This window comes from Rhinolophus ferrumequinum, chromosome 22 (assembly GCF_004115265.2).
Source record: "Rhinolophus ferrumequinum isolate MPI-CBG mRhiFer1 chromosome 22, mRhiFer1_v1.p, whole genome shotgun sequence".
NCBI lineage: Eukaryota > Metazoa > Chordata > Mammalia > Chiroptera > Rhinolophidae > Rhinolophus > Rhinolophus ferrumequinum.
In genome coordinates, this window is record NC_046305.1 from 1,759,169 (window position 1) to 1,778,670 (window position 19,502).

Sequence of the window (19,502 nt, forward strand, 5' to 3'; positions counted from 1 at the left end):
TCGTTTTGGGCCTGTGATGTTTTCTTCTTTACCATTGTGCATTTATGATGTACCAAGCACACATTCCTAAGCACCTTGGATTAACTCAACCAAGTACCCATCAGATATAGCTATCAACTTTTGGAAACTCAATTTACTTCTGAGGTAGGGGCAGCAATATCTCCAAAATCAGGTAACAACATAAATGAACCAAATCAGCCAAATAGATATGTCACCACTAGAACAGCCAGAAGAAAGCAAAAAACTGCTGTTTATATGACAATCTCATTGATTTCAGCAAGCCATTGAATCCTAAGTGATACAAAGTAGCAAAATCCTAAAGATTTGTTACAGCTTTTTTTTATACCATTAATTTCAAATAGAGTCCTTTGAACCCAATTTCCCCTAATGGTGATATCCTACCCAATTATCCTCATTCAGTTCTCACCAGTTTTCACATGCTCTCATTTAAGCTTCTGTGAGTGAGGAGGGTCCTGTCATCCTTCTCCCATGAGTAGATTCTTGGAACCACCACCGCAGAGCTGGAACAAAACTGTTCCATCACCAAGGAACTCTGTTACCCCTTCATGCTCACAGGCACCCACGTTTTACTCCCCTGTCCTGGGTCATTCACTAACCTGTTATCCATCTCTGGTTCCCTCATTTTGAGAATGCTACATACATGGAATAGTACATGTAGCCTTTGAGATTGGCCTTGTCACTCTTCATGCCCTTGAGATCCAGCGGACTCCTTACATGTATCAATAGCCTCCCTTTTTATTGCCAGTAGGACTCAACTGTATCAGTGCAAGAATTTGTTTGACCAAGCATCAATTTAAAAACAGTAAGTTGTTGCCACTTTAGGGCTGTTACAAATAATGCTGTTAAGAACTTTCAGGTGCAGGGATTGTTTCCTCCCCCATCTGATGCCCCAGCTTTGTTGCTTCGTCTTGTATTCCCTGACTTCCGTCCAAAAATGAGTTTTTGGCAGATACACTAAGTGCTGTTATGAGGACTGAGAGCCAATGATAGTCAATCAACAGTCACATGGGAGTCACACTGGTGCTATCACCTGCAAATTGCCTTTAAGGTGAAAAATACTGCACTGAACTATTCACTCACTTGTTAAATCTCACTTGTCCGGTCTGTAGCTGACGACTTCCTAAAGGCGGCCTGCAGTTAAACTGTTAGGAAAGCCGGGCTGTGTGGCCCTTACCGGAACTTGGGTGATCCTTAAGTACACACCTGTGACATCATTCCTGAAGGGCCTCCAGTGTTCAGACTTGTCAGGCTGGGCACTCCGCTCGGTGCTGTCAACGAAAAGCGACAAAACCCAGACCCAGCGTTGACTAAGGGAGGTTTGGGGCGTGCGCCGCTGTTGGGGAAAGTGAAGAGCTGGTCTCAATGGTTTCTGAGGAGTTCCAGTAAACAGTATTGCATTCGCCCTACCTGTGCGGAATCCCAGTCCTACATTAGTGACCAGATCAGTCTGCCACAGGGAGCACACACATTTCAGTGAGTATGCACTTTGCTTTCACAAACTTAATTCCTGGCCTTAGTTAAATTGCAACCCTTGGTGCACAGCTCTTTCAACTGAACGTGTAGGTGGCCCTGAAAAGAGCCTTTGGGTTGGGTTTAGGTTACCTCTCGGGAGTAAAAGCAATTCAAGCCCTCTCCCCGCGGATGCGGCGCGCGAGCTGGATGTCCTTGGGCATGATGGTGACGCGCTTGGCGTGGATGGCGCACAGGTTGGTGTCCTCGAACAGCCCCACCAGGTACGCCTCGCACGCCTCCTGCAGCGCCATCACAGCCGAGCTCTGGAAGCGCAGATCCGTCTTGAAGTCCTGCGCGATCTCGCGGACCAGCCGCTGGAAGGGCAGCTTGCGGATCAGCAGCTCCGTGGACTTCTGGTAGCGCCGGATCTCGCGCAGCGCCACCGTGCCCGGCCGGTAGCGGTGCGGCTTCTTGACGCCGCCGGTGGCAGGAGCGCTCTTGCGGGCTGCCTTGGTGGCCAGCTGCTTGCGCGGGGCCTTCCCGCCCGTGGACTTGCGCGCCGTCTGCTTGGTGCGAGCCATGCTGACACGTTAAAAACACCGCATACAACTGAAAGCACTTCTCTTCTCTCTCCTATTTATAACGGCAACCCCCTTCTGATTGGTCCCAATGTTCAAATTCCGCGCCCTGAATGTAGTAATTTACTTTGCCTTGTGATTGGCTAGTAGACCCCAGTTTCGAATATCTTCAAATTGAGAAATGTGTTCTATTATGTTCCCTCAATTCTTGGCACTATATTTACCCTGTATTTTACATGTTTTAGCCATTCATGGATTGGTCTGTTCGTTTCCTTAATATCGTTGTTTGGGATTAAGTTTGTGAAGAAATGAAAGTGAAAGTTGCAGGGCTCATGAACCATTTCAAACACTCCTCGTTTGAATATAATCCATCCTCTAGAGTTTTTCCTTTATCAAAGGTTTGACCTTGAGAAAAAATTGTCTTATTTTACCAGCACAACCACTCTATTTCATAATTTCTAACTTTCCAACAAACACTGCTCCCTTCCAGATGCATCTTTCTGAGATTACAAATGAGACAATCCCACCTCTGTTGAAATGTGACCATTCTTTGAATCTTGAAAAAAGCTTAAATGTTGCCGGCTGTGATCAGACCAAAGTGGGAATGTCAAAGGCATAATTTTAAACACATTGCTACCGTAAAAACAGAAAAGAAATAAAATAATAATAAGTAAATAGCTATGTCTATATGCTCACCCCTAGAGTTAGCAACCAGGTAACTAATTTGGCAAGAAACCACGGAGGAGTAAATTCAATCCAGCTTTGCCTACTTAGGTCCTGATTTAGGGAGACACAAGGTTCATAAGTAGATTCTATTAACATGAATTTAATTTTTTCGTTTTGTAAATGAAAATTTTTCTAAGGGAAAATAGAATCCAGGGCTCCGCTTCCTCACAAACAGCCAATCAAAAAGTAGATTTTTTAGTCACCTTGTTTACATAATACGGTTCTGACGGCTGATTTGATCCAATCAGGGTCAGAGGCAGATTATACCTCATTTGCATAGATGCCCTGCACATATAGCCCAGCGTTGGCTAAAACGTTCACGCTGCAGGTTTTCTGTCAGAGAATTCTGTGCCATGCCTGAGCCAGCTAAGTCCGCGCCCGCCCCGAAAAAGGGCTCCAAGAAGGCGGTGACTAAGGCGCAGAAGAAGGACGGCAAGAAGCGCAAGCGCAGCCGCAAGGAGAGCTACTCGGTGTACGTGTACAAGGTGCTGAAGCAGGTGCACCCGGACACGGGCATCTCGTCCAAGGCCATGGGCATCATGAACTCGTTCGTCAACGACATCTTCGAACGCATCGCGGGCGAGGCGTCCCGCCTGGCGCATTACAACAAGCGCTCGACCATCACGTCCCGGGAGATCCAGACGGCCGTGCGCCTGCTGCTGCCCGGGGAGCTGGCCAAGCACGCTGTGTCCGAGGGCACCAAGGCCGTCACCAAGTACACCAGCTCCAAATAGACTCTCACGTAAGCGGCTTGGCTCCCACCCCAAAGGCTCTTTTCAGAGCCACCCATGTTTTCACACTAAGAGCTCTGACACTGAATGTTTTTGGAGGGGTCGTACACTAATTTGTTGAGACCTTGAATATCTACTGAACAAGTTTGGTAAGCATTCCAGAGTTTTGTGTGGCTTTTGAGACTTAATGTGGCTAGTGGAAGACAATAGGGGCTGAGGATTTCCTAATAGACGGAAGGGATTGGGAGGGAAATTGCACAGAAAGGTTCGTGAAACAATTCAGTCCTTTAGCTCTGCAAGTAAAATGCATTTTAGACTTAAAACTTACATAGAATTTACATTTGTTTGGTTAGTATCCTTGCCTGGCAGCAAACAAAGAAGCCGAGCACGGACAGCCTTACTTTGAAGAGGCTGGTGGCAGTCTATAATACGATTTCTGCTAGATTTCAAAATACCTGCTATTAACAAGCTTACAGGGACCAGTACTGGGTGTCAGCACCCAAGTCCACCCTTAATGGGCCTTTGTTGGATCATGGAGTGGAAGCACGTGTGGGGAAGAGTATCCTAACAGATCTGAGTGTCTTCCCTACATGCAGTGTTGAGCGGAAGGCCTAGGACTCACTGCATTCATTTATTGAGAGTGTTTCTGATTTCTCGGCCTTTTGGCTAAAGTCAAGAGTGTTAAGTTTCCAAAAGTGGCAGGTCCTAGGGAAAGCAGTGAGCAGTATAGAAACAGTCCTTGTTTTCACAGGGCTCATCTAAAGTGGATATTAAAACAGATCAAACAGGAGGGAGAAGCATCAGTCTAAAGATGGGTTGAGCATTGCCAACAGCTGAATTGACTGAACCTTACATTTTCAAGTTCCCTGCTAGCAACTCTGGAATGAAGGTGAAGACAGATGGCAAGGGAAGAGGGGGCAGCGAGAGAAAAGAATCACAATGTGTGGAGTTCACATTTGTACTTAGAAACTATCATTAGACGACTGAAGTTATCTGGAGGGTAACACATACTCTGTAAGACTTGCAACATCTAGTACACAGCCTCCTCCCATCTGCTGGGCCCCTTTGCTCATAATCTCTGGTTCTCAAAACCACCCTCAGCAGAGAAATTCACCAGCAGGAAGGGAGATGGAGAGGAGAGGCAGGGGGGAGCAGCGGGGAAGGTACCATTGCATTAAGGGAATCTCCCACCTGTCATTCTAGTTGTCATTCTTAATATGCCCCTTTCACCTTGTGGCCCAAGATGCCCTGCTGCAAAGGAAGCTTGTGAAGTTTAATTACTAAATAATAAAGAATGAATTTCAGGAGACAACTGTGGCAGTCCCTGCCACAGCTCATGCCTGAAAACAATAAAACGAGAGGGGAATTGGTGAGTTGTGAAGTCTCCAGTAGCAAACTGGAGCTTCCTAGTACAACACACATGAGTTGTAAATACTGGCTAAAATTGCATCAGTGGGGAAGAAAATAAAACCATACAACTGTAGCTGGAATCAAATTTTCATTTTGAGATGATCAGTGCTTTACACCACTGGAGTCCAAATGGAGCTGTGTGCAGTTGGCACAGGGCTTGGGCACTCAGGACAATGCAGTGAGATGTGGAGAAGGTCCGCGTGGTCAGTCAGACTCAAGCCTTCCGTGAGGTCAAGCTGAGTCTGGAATCTAGTGACTGACACCCTACGGGCTTAATATACATGCCAAGGGCTACCCTCTGGCATACAAGCTACGATCCTGCCTGCCTGGGTCCTATCTTTTATCTTGGTGAATCTCTCAACTCACTCAGAAGACATACCTGTTCTGATGGGCAGTCGACCTTGAGACCACCGAACAGTAATGAAATCAAACTGTCTTAGGTTCTCCTTATCACGGGGAATTGCTTTAAGAACACTTAATTCTGTGACATGAATAAACATACAATTTGCAAACACTTATTCCTGATGAGAGCTTTTCCTGATAAGACCAAAAACACCAATTTAGAAAATAGGCTTCTTACACTGGTGTTCATGAGACTCACCTGATGGGAACTTGGAACAATGTTGGAACGGACTGTGTAGTCCGGGTGGGGTCTCAGACCCTACACTTGTAACCAGCTCAGTGATGCTCTCCAGCAAGTGGAAAACACACTACCGGTGCCCAGTCTGTGGAAGCCTCCAGGGATGGGCCGGGCCTTCGGTTCTGCCTCCAATAAGCCCATTAGAAATCCTGATTACCAACTATGCCCTTGTTATTCTCTGTGGAAAGGACAAACATTTCACAGAAAAGCCAAGACTGCCTCACATTTAACTGCACCGAGATGGAAATTGATCACATTGAGGTTTCAGACATGAAAAAGCAACAGATGTCCCCAGTACAGTAGTAGTTTCTAAGTGCCCAAACACATGGGAACAAAGCTTTAGGAGGTGTAAACAGAAAACACACCCCAAATTCAATCTTTTGTGGGTGATCAGACCTCACCTTTCATAATTTGTGTGCCCATATAACCCCACGTTCACACTGGATCACTGCCCCTTCTGAACTACCTAAAACACAAAGGAAACAACTCAGCCTTTTGCCAAAACCAAGCACTCCTGGACCTCCCGAAAATTGTACTTCCACCCTTTCCTGCTACCCTGCAAAGCTCCTATCTTAGGGCAACTTTAGCTTCCAACAAACCTACTTAGTGTACAAAACTGCCAGGAAGGCCGTTTGACAGCGTACAGGTCAGGCGAAAAACTAAATCTAGCAGTTTCATTCACTCCCAGTTAACAAGTCAAACCAGTTTACCCAGTAACTTAAGTAAACAAATCTCCATCTGTCACAAATCGAACGATTTCGAACTCAATTTCAAGATGCATTAAACCCAAAATTTTTACACATAATTAGCTAAATAACACTTCTTTTCCGGGGAAAAAAAAATTGGGGGAGGGCCTTAGAGGAAACTGAGTTGACCAAAATCAGTAGGGAGAGACTGGCTGGTTCCTTCCAGGACTTGGCTTTCACTATTTACTTCATTCCTGCGCTTAAGGGCCTCCACTGTTTAGCGACAGCTCCCCTCCCAACGCCCCCAGGATGGGGGATCCACGGCCGCTGCCTGCCAAAGCTGACAAAAGCAGATCCTGCGTTGCCAGAGGGCGGTTCGAGACACCGTTTGAAGTGTGGGGCTTGTTTCAATGGTTCCCCAAGAGTTTCAGGATATGAGGGGTAATTCAGCATGATCTGTGCAGTCCCAGCGCTACCTTAGTGATCCGATCCGTTTGCCACGCTGCATGCGGACATACACGGTGCCTCAGGGGCCACAGGGTGCTCCTGCCAGGGCAAGAAGAATTGGGGCTTGGGATGGATGTCCTCAGGTGAACAGAGAAGGCGGGAGGGCGAGTACCACTCCCAGGCAGACAAAATGGGTGCTGACACCACTGGCCTGTCCCATTGGGGGTAGATACCAGAAATTTGCTCACAGCTCTTGCAGTGGAAAATGTAGGTGGCTCTGAAAAGAGCCTTTAGATCTGAACCTATCAGCGATGAGACAGCTTACGCCCGCTCCCCACGGATGCGGCGCGCCAGCTGGATGTCCTTGGGCATGATGGTGACGCGCTTGGCGTGGATGGCGCACAGGTTGGTGTCCTCGAACAGCCCCACCAGGTACGCCTCGCACGCCTCCTGCAGCGCCATCACGGCCGAGCTCTGGAAGCGCAGATCCGTCTTGAAGTCCTGCGCGATCTCGCGCACCAGCCGCTGGAAGGGCAGCTTGCGGATCAGCAGCTCCGTGGACTTCTGGTAGCGCCGGATCTCGCGCAGCGCCACGGTGCCCGGTCGGTAGCGATGTGGCTTCTTGACGCCGCCGGTGGCAGGAGCGCTCTTGCGGGCAGCCTTGGTGGCGAGCTGCTTGCGCGGGGCTTTCCCGCCCGTAGACTTGCGCGCGGTCTGCTTGGTACGTGCCATTTCGCAAACTGTGAAGGAAAATACAAAACTAAGGAGGGTGGAAGTGGTAGTCTTTATATATCCTCAGAAACGTTCTGATTGGACGTCCGTTTTTTGAAAAGTCCCGCGCAAAAAACCATTGGCTGACGACTCGAGGAGGTGCTTAGTGAATTATTAGTAACTCCAAATGAATTGTTCCGTTTCATCCGTTAGCCGTCTGTAATCCAAAATTTTCTAATGTTCCAGTTCTGTGCATTTCGCATTGTAAATAGGGAATCACTTGGGGATTGTGGAAAGATGCAAATTCGCCCAGGAATTCTGTGTAATGGGCCTAAGATCCCAAGGACCACGCTGAGATTTACTCGTATTTTTTTCCACAGATAATTATTTTATTGACTGAATCTCGAGTCGCCTCATTGCCACTTCCTATCCATTGAAATCTTTGATCCACGTGGCAGCGTTCCTAGGTGGGCTACCTGCGACATGACAGGTAAAGCTCGGGCACGGGGATGACGGGCAAACTGCAACACTGTCGACACTTCCCTATGGGGTCCCAAATGCAATCGGCTTTACTTCAGAAACTGAAACGCCCACGGTGACTTCCAATGTGCCGAAGTATTTGTTTTCAACCAATCTTGATATTTCAGGCTGCCACCACCACTCACATCCGCCTCCCCAAGCGCTTAATTGCTAACCAGAAAAGCCCAAGTTCCCTCCTTTGTTTCCATCATTAGAGAAAATTAATGCACAACACTAACACTGCAGTCAACCCGTTTATCTTAAGTCTTGGGTTTCGTAAAATTCCTGTAACTGGTCCCTTCCGATTACTAACCCCCTCGGATGAGGGATGTTCCTAAATCACTTGTCCCAGGGTCACATTCCAGGCAGCGGCGGGAGTCGAAAGTAACCAGCAGTAATTGGGCTGTCGGGACCACCAACAGAGTCTGTAACTTAACGATACAACACGTACACGAGTGACTTGCTCTTCGTGAAAAAGTGGGTGGCTCTGAAAAGAGCCTTTGGTTTGAAGTGGACATACTGGAGGTGCCACAAAATAAGGGCGCTTCTACTTGCCCTTGGCCTTGTGGTGGCTCTCGGTTTTCTTGGGCAGCAGCACGGCCTGAATGTTGGGCAGGACGCCGCCCTGCGCGATGGTGACCTTGCCCAGCAGCTTGTTGAGCTCCTCGTCGTTGCGGATGGCCAGCTGCAGGTGGCGCGGGATGATGCGCGTCTTCTTGTTGTCGCGCGCCGCGTTGCCCGCCAGCTCCAGGATCTCGGCCGTCAGGTACTCCAGCACGGCCGCCAGGTACACGGGCGCGCCGGCCCCGACCCGCTCGGCGTAGTTGCCCTTGCGGAGCAGCCGGTGCACGCGGCCCACGGGGAACTGCAGGCCGGCCCGCGACGAGCGCGTCTTGGCCTTGGCGCGAGCCTTACCCCCTTGCTTCCCGCGTCCAGACATTGCGAGCTTAGAAAGTTCACTAGAAGTAGCTAAAGTGTAGGGGTTGCATTTTTTATAAACCTTTCAGGTCGAGAAGCAGACGGTGTGTCATTGGTTAAAATTGCAGTTTTAGCTTAACCAGTGCAAATGCAAAGTTTGAATTCCTGCGTTCTGATTGGCCAGAGCTAATGTTTTCACGTTATTTTGAATAACCACCAATCAAACACAAGACTTTATTTATCATCTTATTTGCATGCGACGTTCTATATAAAAGGACGAGGAGTGCCCCGCTCACACATTTTTCTTGCTGTTTCTTCTATTTGTTTTGTGGTTGTCTCCACCATGCCCGAGCCAGCTAAGTCCGCGCCCGCCCCGAAGAAGGGCTCCAAGAAGGCGGTGACCAAGGCGCAGAAGAAGGACGGCAAGAAGCGCAAGCGCAGCCGCAAGGAGAGCTACTCGGTGTACGTGTACAAGGTGCTGAAGCAGGTGCACCCGGACACGGGCATCTCGTCCAAGGCCATGGGCATCATGAACTCGTTCGTCAACGACATCTTCGAGCGGATCGCGGGCGAGGCGTCCCGCCTGGCGCATTACAACAAGCGCTCGACCATCACGTCCCGGGAGATCCAGACGGCCGTGCGCCTGCTGCTGCCCGGGGAGCTGGCCAAGCACGCCGTGTCCGAGGGCACCAAGGCCGTCACCAAGTACACCAGCTCCAAGTAGACTCGCACGTAAGCGACTTGGCTCCCGAACCCCAAAGGCTCTTTTCAGAGCCACCCACATTGTCTTAAAGATCTGTAACTCTGCAGACTGGAAACAGGTTTGTTTAGAGCAGCCAGTGTAATAACTAGTCGAAATCTCAGGACACACTTCTTCCTCTCCTCCCCCATATTTCGTAAACTTCACCAACTAGCCAATCTACAGCTGGGTTTTTTGTTTAGCTACTCGGTAAGTTATTAAAGGAAAGGTAACCTAGATTCTGGTTCGATCTCATCTAGAACTGCCTGAAAGCTTTGTAAATTGCCTGTCTTCAGTTTCATTTTCTCATCAAATCTCACGTCTACACTGTTCCTCACGGAACACATCTAGGCTGTTTTCGTGGAGCTAAGTATTATCTCTTGGCAAGTTCTGGAATTCTTTTTCATCCAGTAGTTTTTAATCTGCCTTTGTCCAAGGGTATTGGAAACTACGTGCTGCAGGCTAGCCTGGGGGTGGAGAAAGCCAGAGAAAGTCTCCATTGTGTAAAATCTTCAACCCCACACTTCCCAAGTGGTGAGGTGATAATCATCTGGCTTCAACCCTCCCTGGTCTCTGAGTCCTAGAATGACCCTGTCCAGAGTTTTTCATTTCCTGGGACTTGAAGAGAGAAGGGTTACAAGGACTTAACTTGTAATGTCACTCCTCAGCATGTCACTGATTTTATCCTGTCACCTGTGAGGGAATCTCAGGTGAATGACCTGAGGATTTACACACGTAAATAAAACATGTGAATTCCCATCTATCTATCTCTAAGGACTGTTTCCACAGTGTTAGATTTGTTTCTCAAGGAAGAAGCCAGTTGTAATCAGGAATGGGGAAACGGGCTCAAAGGGAAAATAGAGCATTTTATAAAAGTAAAACTGTCCAGGAGATACACATGTTCTTTGAGTCTCAGCAAAGTCCTCACACCAGCCAAAGTTGATTTAAAAAAATACATATATATGTAGTGAGATGTGGAAGGTACGGATCCCCTGGCAGCAAGTTGAACTTTTCTGAGCACTGTGGTGTGAAGGGGGAAGCCATGTCGTCAGCAGTATAAACCTGAGGTACACATCTTTACCTTCAAATGCCTACATTCCAAGTTCTGTGAACATTAAAGGAGTAACTAGTTTGTAGTGGAGCTTATGAAGGAAATTCCCTAAAGTCCACATATAATTAAGGCGTTTATTTCTTGCTCTCCAAAGCTAATTTTAAGTACATTTTTAAAACAATGTATTTATACAAAGAAACAAAAGCATGGCTTAAGGGAGGATCCCAGGGTGATTTGAATGCTGAGTTGGGGCAAATTACTTAAACCATCTGTGAGATGACCTTCCCTCTAAAGTGGGAAAAATAATGAGTAACTACCGTGTTTTCCCGAAAATAAGACCGGCTCTTATATTAATTTTTGCTCCAAAAGATGCATTAGGACTTATATTCAGGGAAAGTCACCCTGAAAAATCATGCTAGGGCTTATTTTTCCGGTTAGGTCTTATTTTGGGGGAAACATGGTACATGACATTGCTGGGGTGATCAATACGTGAACACAGATAAAGAAGGCACTTAGGACAGTGTCCGCATAGAGAAGGTCCTCCAAAATCTTGGTGTGGCTACACCCTCTGGCTGATGTCAGGACACTGGTATCTCAGAGTCCTGAGGCCTTGAACGAGGCAGTGGGCCCCAAAGCCTAACAACTGATACCAATTAGGGTTCCTTGTCAGTCAACCCCCTTCTAAGAGTCTACACCCCTCTTTAGAGTCATCTCTTTCCCCTGAACTGTTCCAAGGACAGTCAATGCTGGAAGACATCCCTGCCTTTGCCAGTTCAAGCAGCATGTGGCCCATTGTCCAGAGACCTTCTCAGGCTGCACTAGAACCCCACTTAATAGTCAACTGTGTTGCCATGAGGAAGGGACTCTGGAAACTCACACAGGAGCTGCTCGGTGTGTTGTTCCTGCGGCCTATGCCTGAACTCGCAGTAGCATCTGGCCAGAATGAAGAATCATCTCCAGAAAAGCAGCTACACTTTGGAAGTTCAAAGGGAATCAAGAAATTATTGTCCACAAACCTTCCCAAACTAGGAAAAGCCAGAGCCACCCTAAAAACTGCTGTGGGGTTACCATCGATCTTACTTCAAAAAAACTATCCTTTCATCACCTCAAAGGTCATAAGGATAAACTCGAAATAAGAAATCTTTATCCCAAATAAATTTGGTCCTTTATACCAAATAAATTGAATTCATCTTTAATATTATGGAAAATGTACTACACTGACCTTATTTTTCCCATTTTTCCACAGAATAGAGGAAACTTGAACACAGACTAACACTGTCTGTGGATGAGCACTTGGGATCACTGATTTGTTCAAATCTCTGTACTTCAAAATTAAAATGTGTGTCTCAATCTGCTCAGCTAATCAGAGGAAGGGCAGGATTAAAGCAGATTTTCTATTTCCCTTAAAATTGTATCTATTTCTCACTTCCATGTCTTAAGTATTTATGTTCTATTCTAAGCAGTCCACATATTTATTAATACTCTTAACAGAGTGGTTATGAACTAATTCACACAATGAAAATTGTATTAATATTTTATATTCCAACAAAGCATCCTGTAGTTTTTTGGGGGTTGTTTTTGTTTTTTGTTGTTGTTTTTTTGTTTTTTTGGCAGCCAACAAAGCAAACCTCAACCAAGGAGAACAGATAGATGAATATGAACTCATTAGGCATAATCACACATTCTAGCTGTAATGACGAGCGGAGAAAAGAAGGAAGAGGGGAACACACGCTTAGAGTGGGGCTGATGAACTTATTTAGTAATATCTAATCAATTTATTTAGCAATATGCAATAGCAAAAGACAAAGGCAATTAATAGAATGTGCTAATGACAGAAAGTAAAGGTGGTTAAGACTAAACTATATACATTGATACCAATGTCACGTTAAAGGAGTACACATACACATAAGTTTAAGAGATCCCAACATGTGTTTACTATTGATCAAAAATCACTTGGCTAAAGACACAAATAACATCAGTAAGGAGTATCCAAAAACAGTAATAAGCTCTAGAGGATGGTAACTGTTACAGTAGATGTCAAAAGCTCACCAAACTGTGAGAGAACAGAACTGGGAAAGTCATAAATCAAAACCTTGCCAGGTCTGTAGCTGGGAGAAACTCAGGCATCTCCCACACCGCTGCCTGTTAGTTCCCAAGAATGCTGTTGTTGTTGTTGTTGTTAGAAGTCAAGGCATCTTCTGATGTTATAAGCTGCAAGCTGTATATGTTTTCAAGGTGTTAACAATCTGAAGAATGTTGTTGTCGTTGTCGTTGTTGTTGTTGTTGTTAGAAGTTAGGACGTCTTCTGATGTTGTAAGCTGCAAGCTGCATACAAGTTTTCTAGATGCCAACAAGTTCGCGGCTGGAAGTGAGGACATCCCCTGGTGTTATAAGCTGCACATTGTTCGAAGTCTTCAAAATGTTAGAATGATGAGAAATCACCAATGACAAATGACCAAATGATGAAATAATAATTAACATTACACTACCAACTGAGGTCTGTCTTATATATTTTCTCAGATGTACCTTAGAGCAATGTTTTTGTTCCTGCCTCCCCCTCCGGGAATGGCCGGTTCCGGGAGGGTCCGGCAGTTACTGATATGAATGTTACCCATCTGGCCGAAGGGCTAATTCATCCAGATAAGCAATATCTACTGTTCTTGCTTGGGACCATCAGCCCAAGGTCTATCCAAAGCCTGGCAACCTGCTGTCACGTCGTCTTGATATAACTTAGCCATTTCTTCACTTCATCTGCTGACGTGGGCGAAACAGAACAAAGGGAATTCTCTTAACCCCTGATCAAGAATTTCTTTAACCCTAAGCTAACCATCACCTCACAGCACAGACAGAACAACAAACATCATCTCATAGCTCCCCTACTCAAGAGAATGAGACCAAACAGAAAACTTCATCTCACGTCTCCCCTGCTCGGGAGAATGAGACCTAAGGGGGAATTTACTCAACCCCTGATCACAGCACAGAAATCATCTCACATACAGGAACAGATAAAAGCTAATAGACAAAAGCTCACATCAACCAATGAAGACAAATTTTACTCAACATCTACCCTACACTAGCACAGCTGTGACAACAGGGAGCATTAGCCACATGTGACAGACAACATGGCAACTTAATGTTCTCTGAATAAAGCAATTCCCGGAAATGAGGTGAGATCTAACACTATATCACTACACTCACGTTATTTGTGTTGTGACATCCCCAAGTCCCAGGGACTTACTACAGTACTGGTTTATGCTCTGCATATGTTTATTGACTGTGGGTCAGTTACTGCTCTAATGCCACCTGTCCTCTTCATCCTGGGAACCAGGCTGAAGCAATAGTCAGGCCACACAAGGGCTCTGAAAGGCTCTGCTCAGGGATGGCACACATCACTCTCATCCTCATTTGGTGACCAGAATTGAAGGGGCAAACTGAAATCTGGGAACAGAAGCACACAGAGGTTCGTGTTCTTGAAGTGCATCTTCTCAGATCGGGAGCCGGTGAAGCCAAGGGAAGAGAAAAGGCAGCAGAGCTCCATGAAGAGGCTTGGAGAGGCCTGAGAGCTCCCTGGAGTTGTGTGTGAATATGTGGGGAGGGTGGGTGCATTGGGGTGGGATGTGTGTCTGTCAGTGGGTCCCCAACGTGACGTGCCTATGGCTGTAGCATGAACACATTATTGGAGTGAAAGTCCCAATTTCATCATATACTCATTACTGAAGGCATTTTCCCACATCTGTAAAATAAGCATAGTATTTATTCTGCTTGTTCTGAGAGTCACAGGAGAAAGGGAGAATTACAGCAGGAAGTGCTTATAAAACTAAGTTATGAATCCACATGTTGTGAGCACAGAGCAAAGAGTTCTTGTTATCTGACCTGGGACTCACGTCCTAAGCTGCTTCTCTTCATTACCAGCCCCTTTTATAAGCGATCTTAGCTGGTCTTATGGCTTTTTCACTCTCAGGGCAGTTCTGCTCTGACAACTCCTAAGTATGTTTCCAGTCTTCCTGAAACTGCAGTCATATATCCAACTGCCTATTTCACATCGTCCTCCTAGATATAAACACGGATATCAAACTCTGCATGTCCAAAACTATGCCTGTGACTCTCCCCAAAACTTGTTCCTTCCAGAATATTGTCCATTTTAGCAACTGGCATCTCCATCCAGTTCCTGTGACTAAAATCCTTAGGGTCATCCATGCGTTTTCTCTTTTAGACCCTACCTTCTCTAGCTCAGGAAAAACCTACCAACCCTACCTTAAACATAGAAACAGAATCCAACTATTTTTCACCGTCTCCAACAGTAACACATGGGTCTGAGTGTCTGTTGTCTCTAAAGTGCATCCAAACTGATCCTGCCCCCACATGGCTCCATCAGTCTATTCTCCACCAGGCATCCACACAGATCATTTCAAATACAAGTCAGATCACATCCATCCACTGCTCGGAACCCTACAATGGCTCTCACATCATTTAGAGTAAAAGTCGGTGTTACATCTGTCAGTTAGGACATGGGTCACAAGGTCTGGGCAGCTGTTACTAGATGCTCTCCTTGCTACGGGATGAGTTTGACCAGAAGGAAAACCAGGTCAGTTTAGCCAACTGCCAAGAAGAAATCAACATGTAATTAACCAAATCGTGTAGAAAAGCAATAACTAAGCCTCCCTTCAGGGAGACAAGAGCTCTGGAAATGACTCCCCTGCCTCCTTTACTTGTCACAAATAAAACTAAGCTTTCTCTTCCAACAGGACTTGTGTTCCTTCGGCTCCGACACTCCAAACAGCTAACCCATCGTGGTCTGTTGTGCTGTGTTCTAGAAAGCCACACAGGAACTACTCACCTCCATTTGAGTCCCAGACCTTATCTCCTTTCCCGCCACACCCCCACACCCACCCGGGCTGAGCCATAGTAACTCCTTGCTGCCTTCAGGCTTTCCTTCTTGGTCTTCCTTCATGGCATTTCATTTTCTCAATTTTCCCCCAATCATTCCTTTATTAGTAAAGCCTTCCATGATCATATCATTTAAAATATCACCTCCTTCCTCCACACTCTTGACTTTCCCTGCGTCCGTGGTCTTCATAGCACTTAGCACCGTCTGACACACTAGACGTTTCACTTGTTTGGTTTGTACCCCCAATAAAAGATAAGCTCCATGCACATAAAAATACTGTCTTGCTCACGTAGATCCACTGGTACAGTTCCCAGAACACGGAACAGTGCCTGGTACATAGTATGTGTGCAGTTTTTCGTTCGTTAAAATAACATTCTCACACAAGTTTATCTCCTCAAAGCACTGTTTTGGCTTCAATAACATCTGATTCTTGTCCTACCTTACGCACTACAGTGTATAGCTTTAAAATAGATGAGCTTTAAAATTACTCCATTGTCTCAGTCTCAAAATATGACCCTACACATTATTTGCTGGCCACAAGGAGGAAAAATATGACTTTACAATGGAACTGATCACCCTAAGCCAGTGATTGATCTATTATTTCCAAATTGGATAAGCCTGACATCATGTGCCCCTGATATGGTACAACAGTGTGTACTATGGGGGCTAAAAAAAAAATGAATACTTTTCCTCCCACCTTCTAAGTGCTTCCAACTGGGCCAATAATCAAATTAACAGATTCACAGTAGAAAATCGTATTTTTAGTACACGCACACGGGGAATTCACATTAGCATGAAAATTCAAAAGACAATGAGGGAAGGTTGGGTATATATGACACTTTTGGACAAAGGAAAGGAGGAATGGAGTATTCGATTTCAGAAGTGGGACTGGGCAGTTCACGGGTATTTCAGGAAGAGCAAAACACATGTGGCAGGCAAATTCTTGCTGGGCAACTGAAACAATGGGACATGGGGTCTCCAGCTAACATGTCCTGCCTGGCTGGGGCCCTCTTATTTACCATGCTTAATTCAAATTGAGCTAAGGTGAACATCCTAGGATTCCCTTGCAGAAGGTTTTTCTGTCTGGATCTTTTGGGCAGAAAAGGAGGAGGAGAGGGGGTATCAAAAGTCCTTTCTGAGTATTTTTCTTAATAAACAGCTTAAAGTCAACATCCCCCCAAAAAAGCACTTTCAGGGTGACAACATTTTGGTTCCCTTCAGGTCATAACACCATCTATAACCTATTCCTTGACAAGAAAATTAACGCAATTTCAATTGTATCCATGGAAGTCACTTCTACCTTGAAGGGCATAGAAGTCAAGTAAAATCACCCCTTCACTCAATAAGACTCACCAGGACATTCTGTAGGTCAGCTCTCCTGCAACCGAGCGTCAAAAACAAAACAAAATGGGTGAGGGACGGAAAAGAGAAAAACTGTTTTACATTAAGACCTGAGACATAACTGATGTGGTTTGCTCAGAGGTGATTCTAAGACATTTGGGGCATAAGAGGGAATATTTGATATTAAGGAATTTGTTTTTAGTTAAGTGAGATTATATGAAAGGTTTATTTCTTTTTTTAAAATAGTGTACACTTACCATTAGGTTGGTGCAAAAAGAACTGCGGTTTAAAAGGTTAAAACTAATTGCGAAGACCTCAGTGACTACCATCATGTGTGCTTAACAGTGAAGTGTAGCTGACATTTCTGTGTTCTTCATTAAGTAACCTCCTCCTACCTAGCTTTTCCTTGGTCAGAAACACACTCGTCCGTATGCTGAACTTTCAGCTCTCCCCGCGTGTTCAGCCTGTTTCCCCCGCGGCCTTTGCTACAACGGACGCCTTGTCGCAGGGAACACCAGCGCGCGCTCCAGGCGGGAGCCACACGTCTGCTCACGGACTCGCCTTTGTCCCCGGACCCCTCCCCGCCCGGAGCGGGCTCTTTGTCCCTCGCCCTCCGCCATTTTGGGCGCGGGGACACAAGCCGGGAAGGGAGGCTCCCTTGCCACCTCGCGGGCAGTTTAACCCTTCTTAGTACTCGGGAGCCACACACATCCATTTTCCACTTAGAGAACCCGAGGACTGACAAGGAAGGGTCCCGGGGAGGTGGACAAGCCACGCGAGCTCCTTCGCAGCCACCTGAAACTTTAAAATGGCCAAGCGCGCGTACACTCACTACACGACGGCCGCAAAGCAATAAAAACAGACACCCAACAACCATCTTCCAACGCCTGACAAACAGGAGAGCTTTAACTGCACCTAAAATGCGCATTTAAGTGCCGCGTTGTCAATGAGACTTAAAATGGAAACAAATCTAAAGATGCCAACTCTTAACGAGAATACGTGAACCCCGAGAAGAGGCTTTGGTGGAGAAAAGATTGTTGCTGAAAATGGGTGACGGTCTGGGGCGGGGAGCTGGCAGGCGGAGGGCGCGGGGAGGTGGCCGAGAGCCCCCCGCGAGCCTGGCGCGCGGAGGGAGCTCCTCCTTTACACGTGCCAAGTTCGGCCCTCGGGCTCCGGGGAAGTTACAGGACCGAGTTAGGACACTGGCTCCCGGGTCTGGTAACTACAGGGAGCGGCAACTTACAAACTGCTTGGCCTCGGGCTTAGGGAGGGGCCCAGCCTGAGAACGGGAATCAGCAAGGCCCAATTAGCGCCATTTAACCCCAAGGACCCAGGTTTGGGGGTGACGGCACTAACGCCGTGCCTGGGGAGGTGGAAGGGGGACGAGGGCAGAAGCCGAGCTTTCCTGATATCGCTTGGGGACAAACACGTTAGCAATAAACACCCAGCGTTTTACTGGCAACGTGTTTTTAACCGATCTCGGTTCCTGTAAGGAGCCGGCTGCACCCTCAGATTACTGTCGTTTGTCCGTTTATTGGACCAACCAGGCCTAACGAGATCGGCGGCACTTCCAGGACTTCCCGTCACTGCAGACTCCCTCCCTCGGAGCACCGCGGCCCATGGTGGATCCTCAGAGACAAGGGGTTAATGGGAGGCCCGCCAAAGTTGGAGGTTCCATAGCTTTACCTTCTCCGGAGCGGGTAGAGATTCCTCCAGTTTACTAATTCCTATCTGAGCCCTCAGAAGTCTCTCCTCCCGATGCTTCAAAGGTGTCGCACCTCCTGTCTGCACACGATTGATTGACAACTATAGTAGTCACCTTCCCGCGTTTAGTTGTTAAAAGCAATACTGAAGTTAAACCCAAAGACACGACAAACAAACAAAAAATGAGAAACTGCACACAGCACTTCCCGAAAAGCAGTGGGCGGCCCTGAAAAGGGCCTTTGGTTTTGCTGCACAAAGCGAGCGTGCGAGTTCGGACTCAGCCCCCGAAACCGTACAGAGTACGGCCCTGGCGCTTGAGCGCGTAGACCACGTCCATGGCGGTGACCGTCTTGCGCTTGGCGTGCTCCGTGTAGGTGACAGCGTCCCGGATCACGTTCTCCAGAAAAACCTTCAGCACCCCGCGAGTCTCCTCGTAAATGAGCCCCGAGATTCGCTTTACGCCGCCCCGCCGGGCCAGGCGACGAATGGCGGGCTTGGTGATGCCCTGGATGTTGTCACGCAGAACCTTGCGGTGGCGCTTAGCGCCGCCTTTTCCGAGGCCTTTGCCACCTTTACCACGACCAGACATCGCTGCGACGCCCAAACTACTCGAACAACTCCGAGAGCAGTGGCAGTTCCTTTATATGCGCAGAGTGCGGACCTAATTGAACACCGCACACACGCAAGCACTTCCTCAAGCCGTAGGCCCCGCCTCTGAGGCCCAAGCCCAGACATCATGGACGACTGGTCCCGCCCCCGCCCCACGTCCTGAGTCCCCGGATGAGAATTTCCGGAACTTTTTAACTCGGTAAAACTAAGCATACTTGGATCCATGTAACAACCTCAAAACCCGTAGAGAGTTTTCGTAAAAGTTTATTTGAGCCAAACTCACGACATTGCCCACCAGCAAGGTCTCAGATGCTCCCGGGAATGACAGTTT

At 47.1% G+C, this 19,502-nt stretch overlaps 5 protein-coding genes across 6 annotated transcripts; 2 read left to right on the forward strand and 3 right to left on the reverse strand.

The window, feature by feature from the left end:
* Positions 1 to 1,539: 1,539 nt before the first annotated feature.
* On the reverse strand, positions 1,540 to 7,458 carry LOC117014576 (histone H3.v1-like). The gene is made up of 4 exons (XM_033092626.1): positions 7,016 to 7,458; positions 6,721 to 6,746; positions 3,245 to 3,370; positions 1,540 to 2,055 (listed from the first exon to the last, which is right to left on the reverse strand). The coding sequence occupies exons 1-4, from the start codon at positions 7,421 to 7,423 to the stop codon at positions 1,644 to 1,646; spliced, it is 972 nt and encodes a 323-aa protein (XP_032948517.1). The 5' UTR covers positions 7,424 to 7,458; the 3' UTR covers positions 1,540 to 1,643.
* Positions 3,128 to 3,533, forward strand: LOC117015337 (histone H2B type 1-C/E/F/G/I). Its single transcript, XM_033093942.1, has one exon. It carries the CDS (start codon positions 3,131 to 3,133, stop codon positions 3,509 to 3,511), a length of 381 nt encoding a protein of 126 aa, XP_032949833.1. The 5' UTR covers positions 3,128 to 3,130; the 3' UTR covers positions 3,512 to 3,533.
* Positions 7,459 to 8,438: 980 nt separating the features above from the next.
* On the reverse strand, positions 8,439 to 8,873 carry LOC117015349 (histone H2A type 1). The gene has a single exon (XM_033093957.1). It carries the CDS (start codon positions 8,859 to 8,861, stop codon positions 8,469 to 8,471), a length of 393 nt encoding a protein of 130 aa, XP_032949848.1. The 5' UTR covers positions 8,862 to 8,873; the 3' UTR covers positions 8,439 to 8,468.
* Positions 8,874 to 9,164: 291 nt separating this feature from the next.
* On the forward strand, positions 9,165 to 9,614 carry LOC117015334 (histone H2B type 1-C/E/F/G/I). Its single transcript, XM_033093939.1, has one exon. The coding sequence runs from the start codon at positions 9,183 to 9,185 to the stop codon at positions 9,561 to 9,563; it is 381 nt and encodes a 126-aa protein (XP_032949830.1). The 5' UTR covers positions 9,165 to 9,182; the 3' UTR covers positions 9,564 to 9,614.
* Positions 9,615 to 12,867: 3,253 nt separating this feature from the next.
* Positions 12,868 to 19,162, reverse strand: LOC117015341 (histone H4). Of its 2 annotated transcripts, none has more exons than XR_004421697.1 (2): positions 18,545 to 18,717; positions 12,868 to 13,041 (listed from the first exon to the last, which is right to left on the reverse strand). XR_004421697.1 is itself a non-coding variant. In XM_033093950.1 (2 exons), exon 1 carries the CDS (start codon positions 19,149 to 19,151, stop codon positions 18,840 to 18,842), a length of 312 nt encoding a protein of 103 aa, XP_032949841.1. In that variant the 5' UTR covers positions 19,152 to 19,162; the 3' UTR covers positions 12,868 to 13,383; positions 18,545 to 18,839. The 2 variants fall into 2 exon arrangements, 1 of the variants encoding a protein (XP_032949841.1); XM_033093950.1 differs by having other exon boundaries at positions 12,868 to 13,383; positions 18,545 to 19,162.
* Between the last annotated feature and the right edge of the window lie 340 nt (positions 19,163 to 19,502).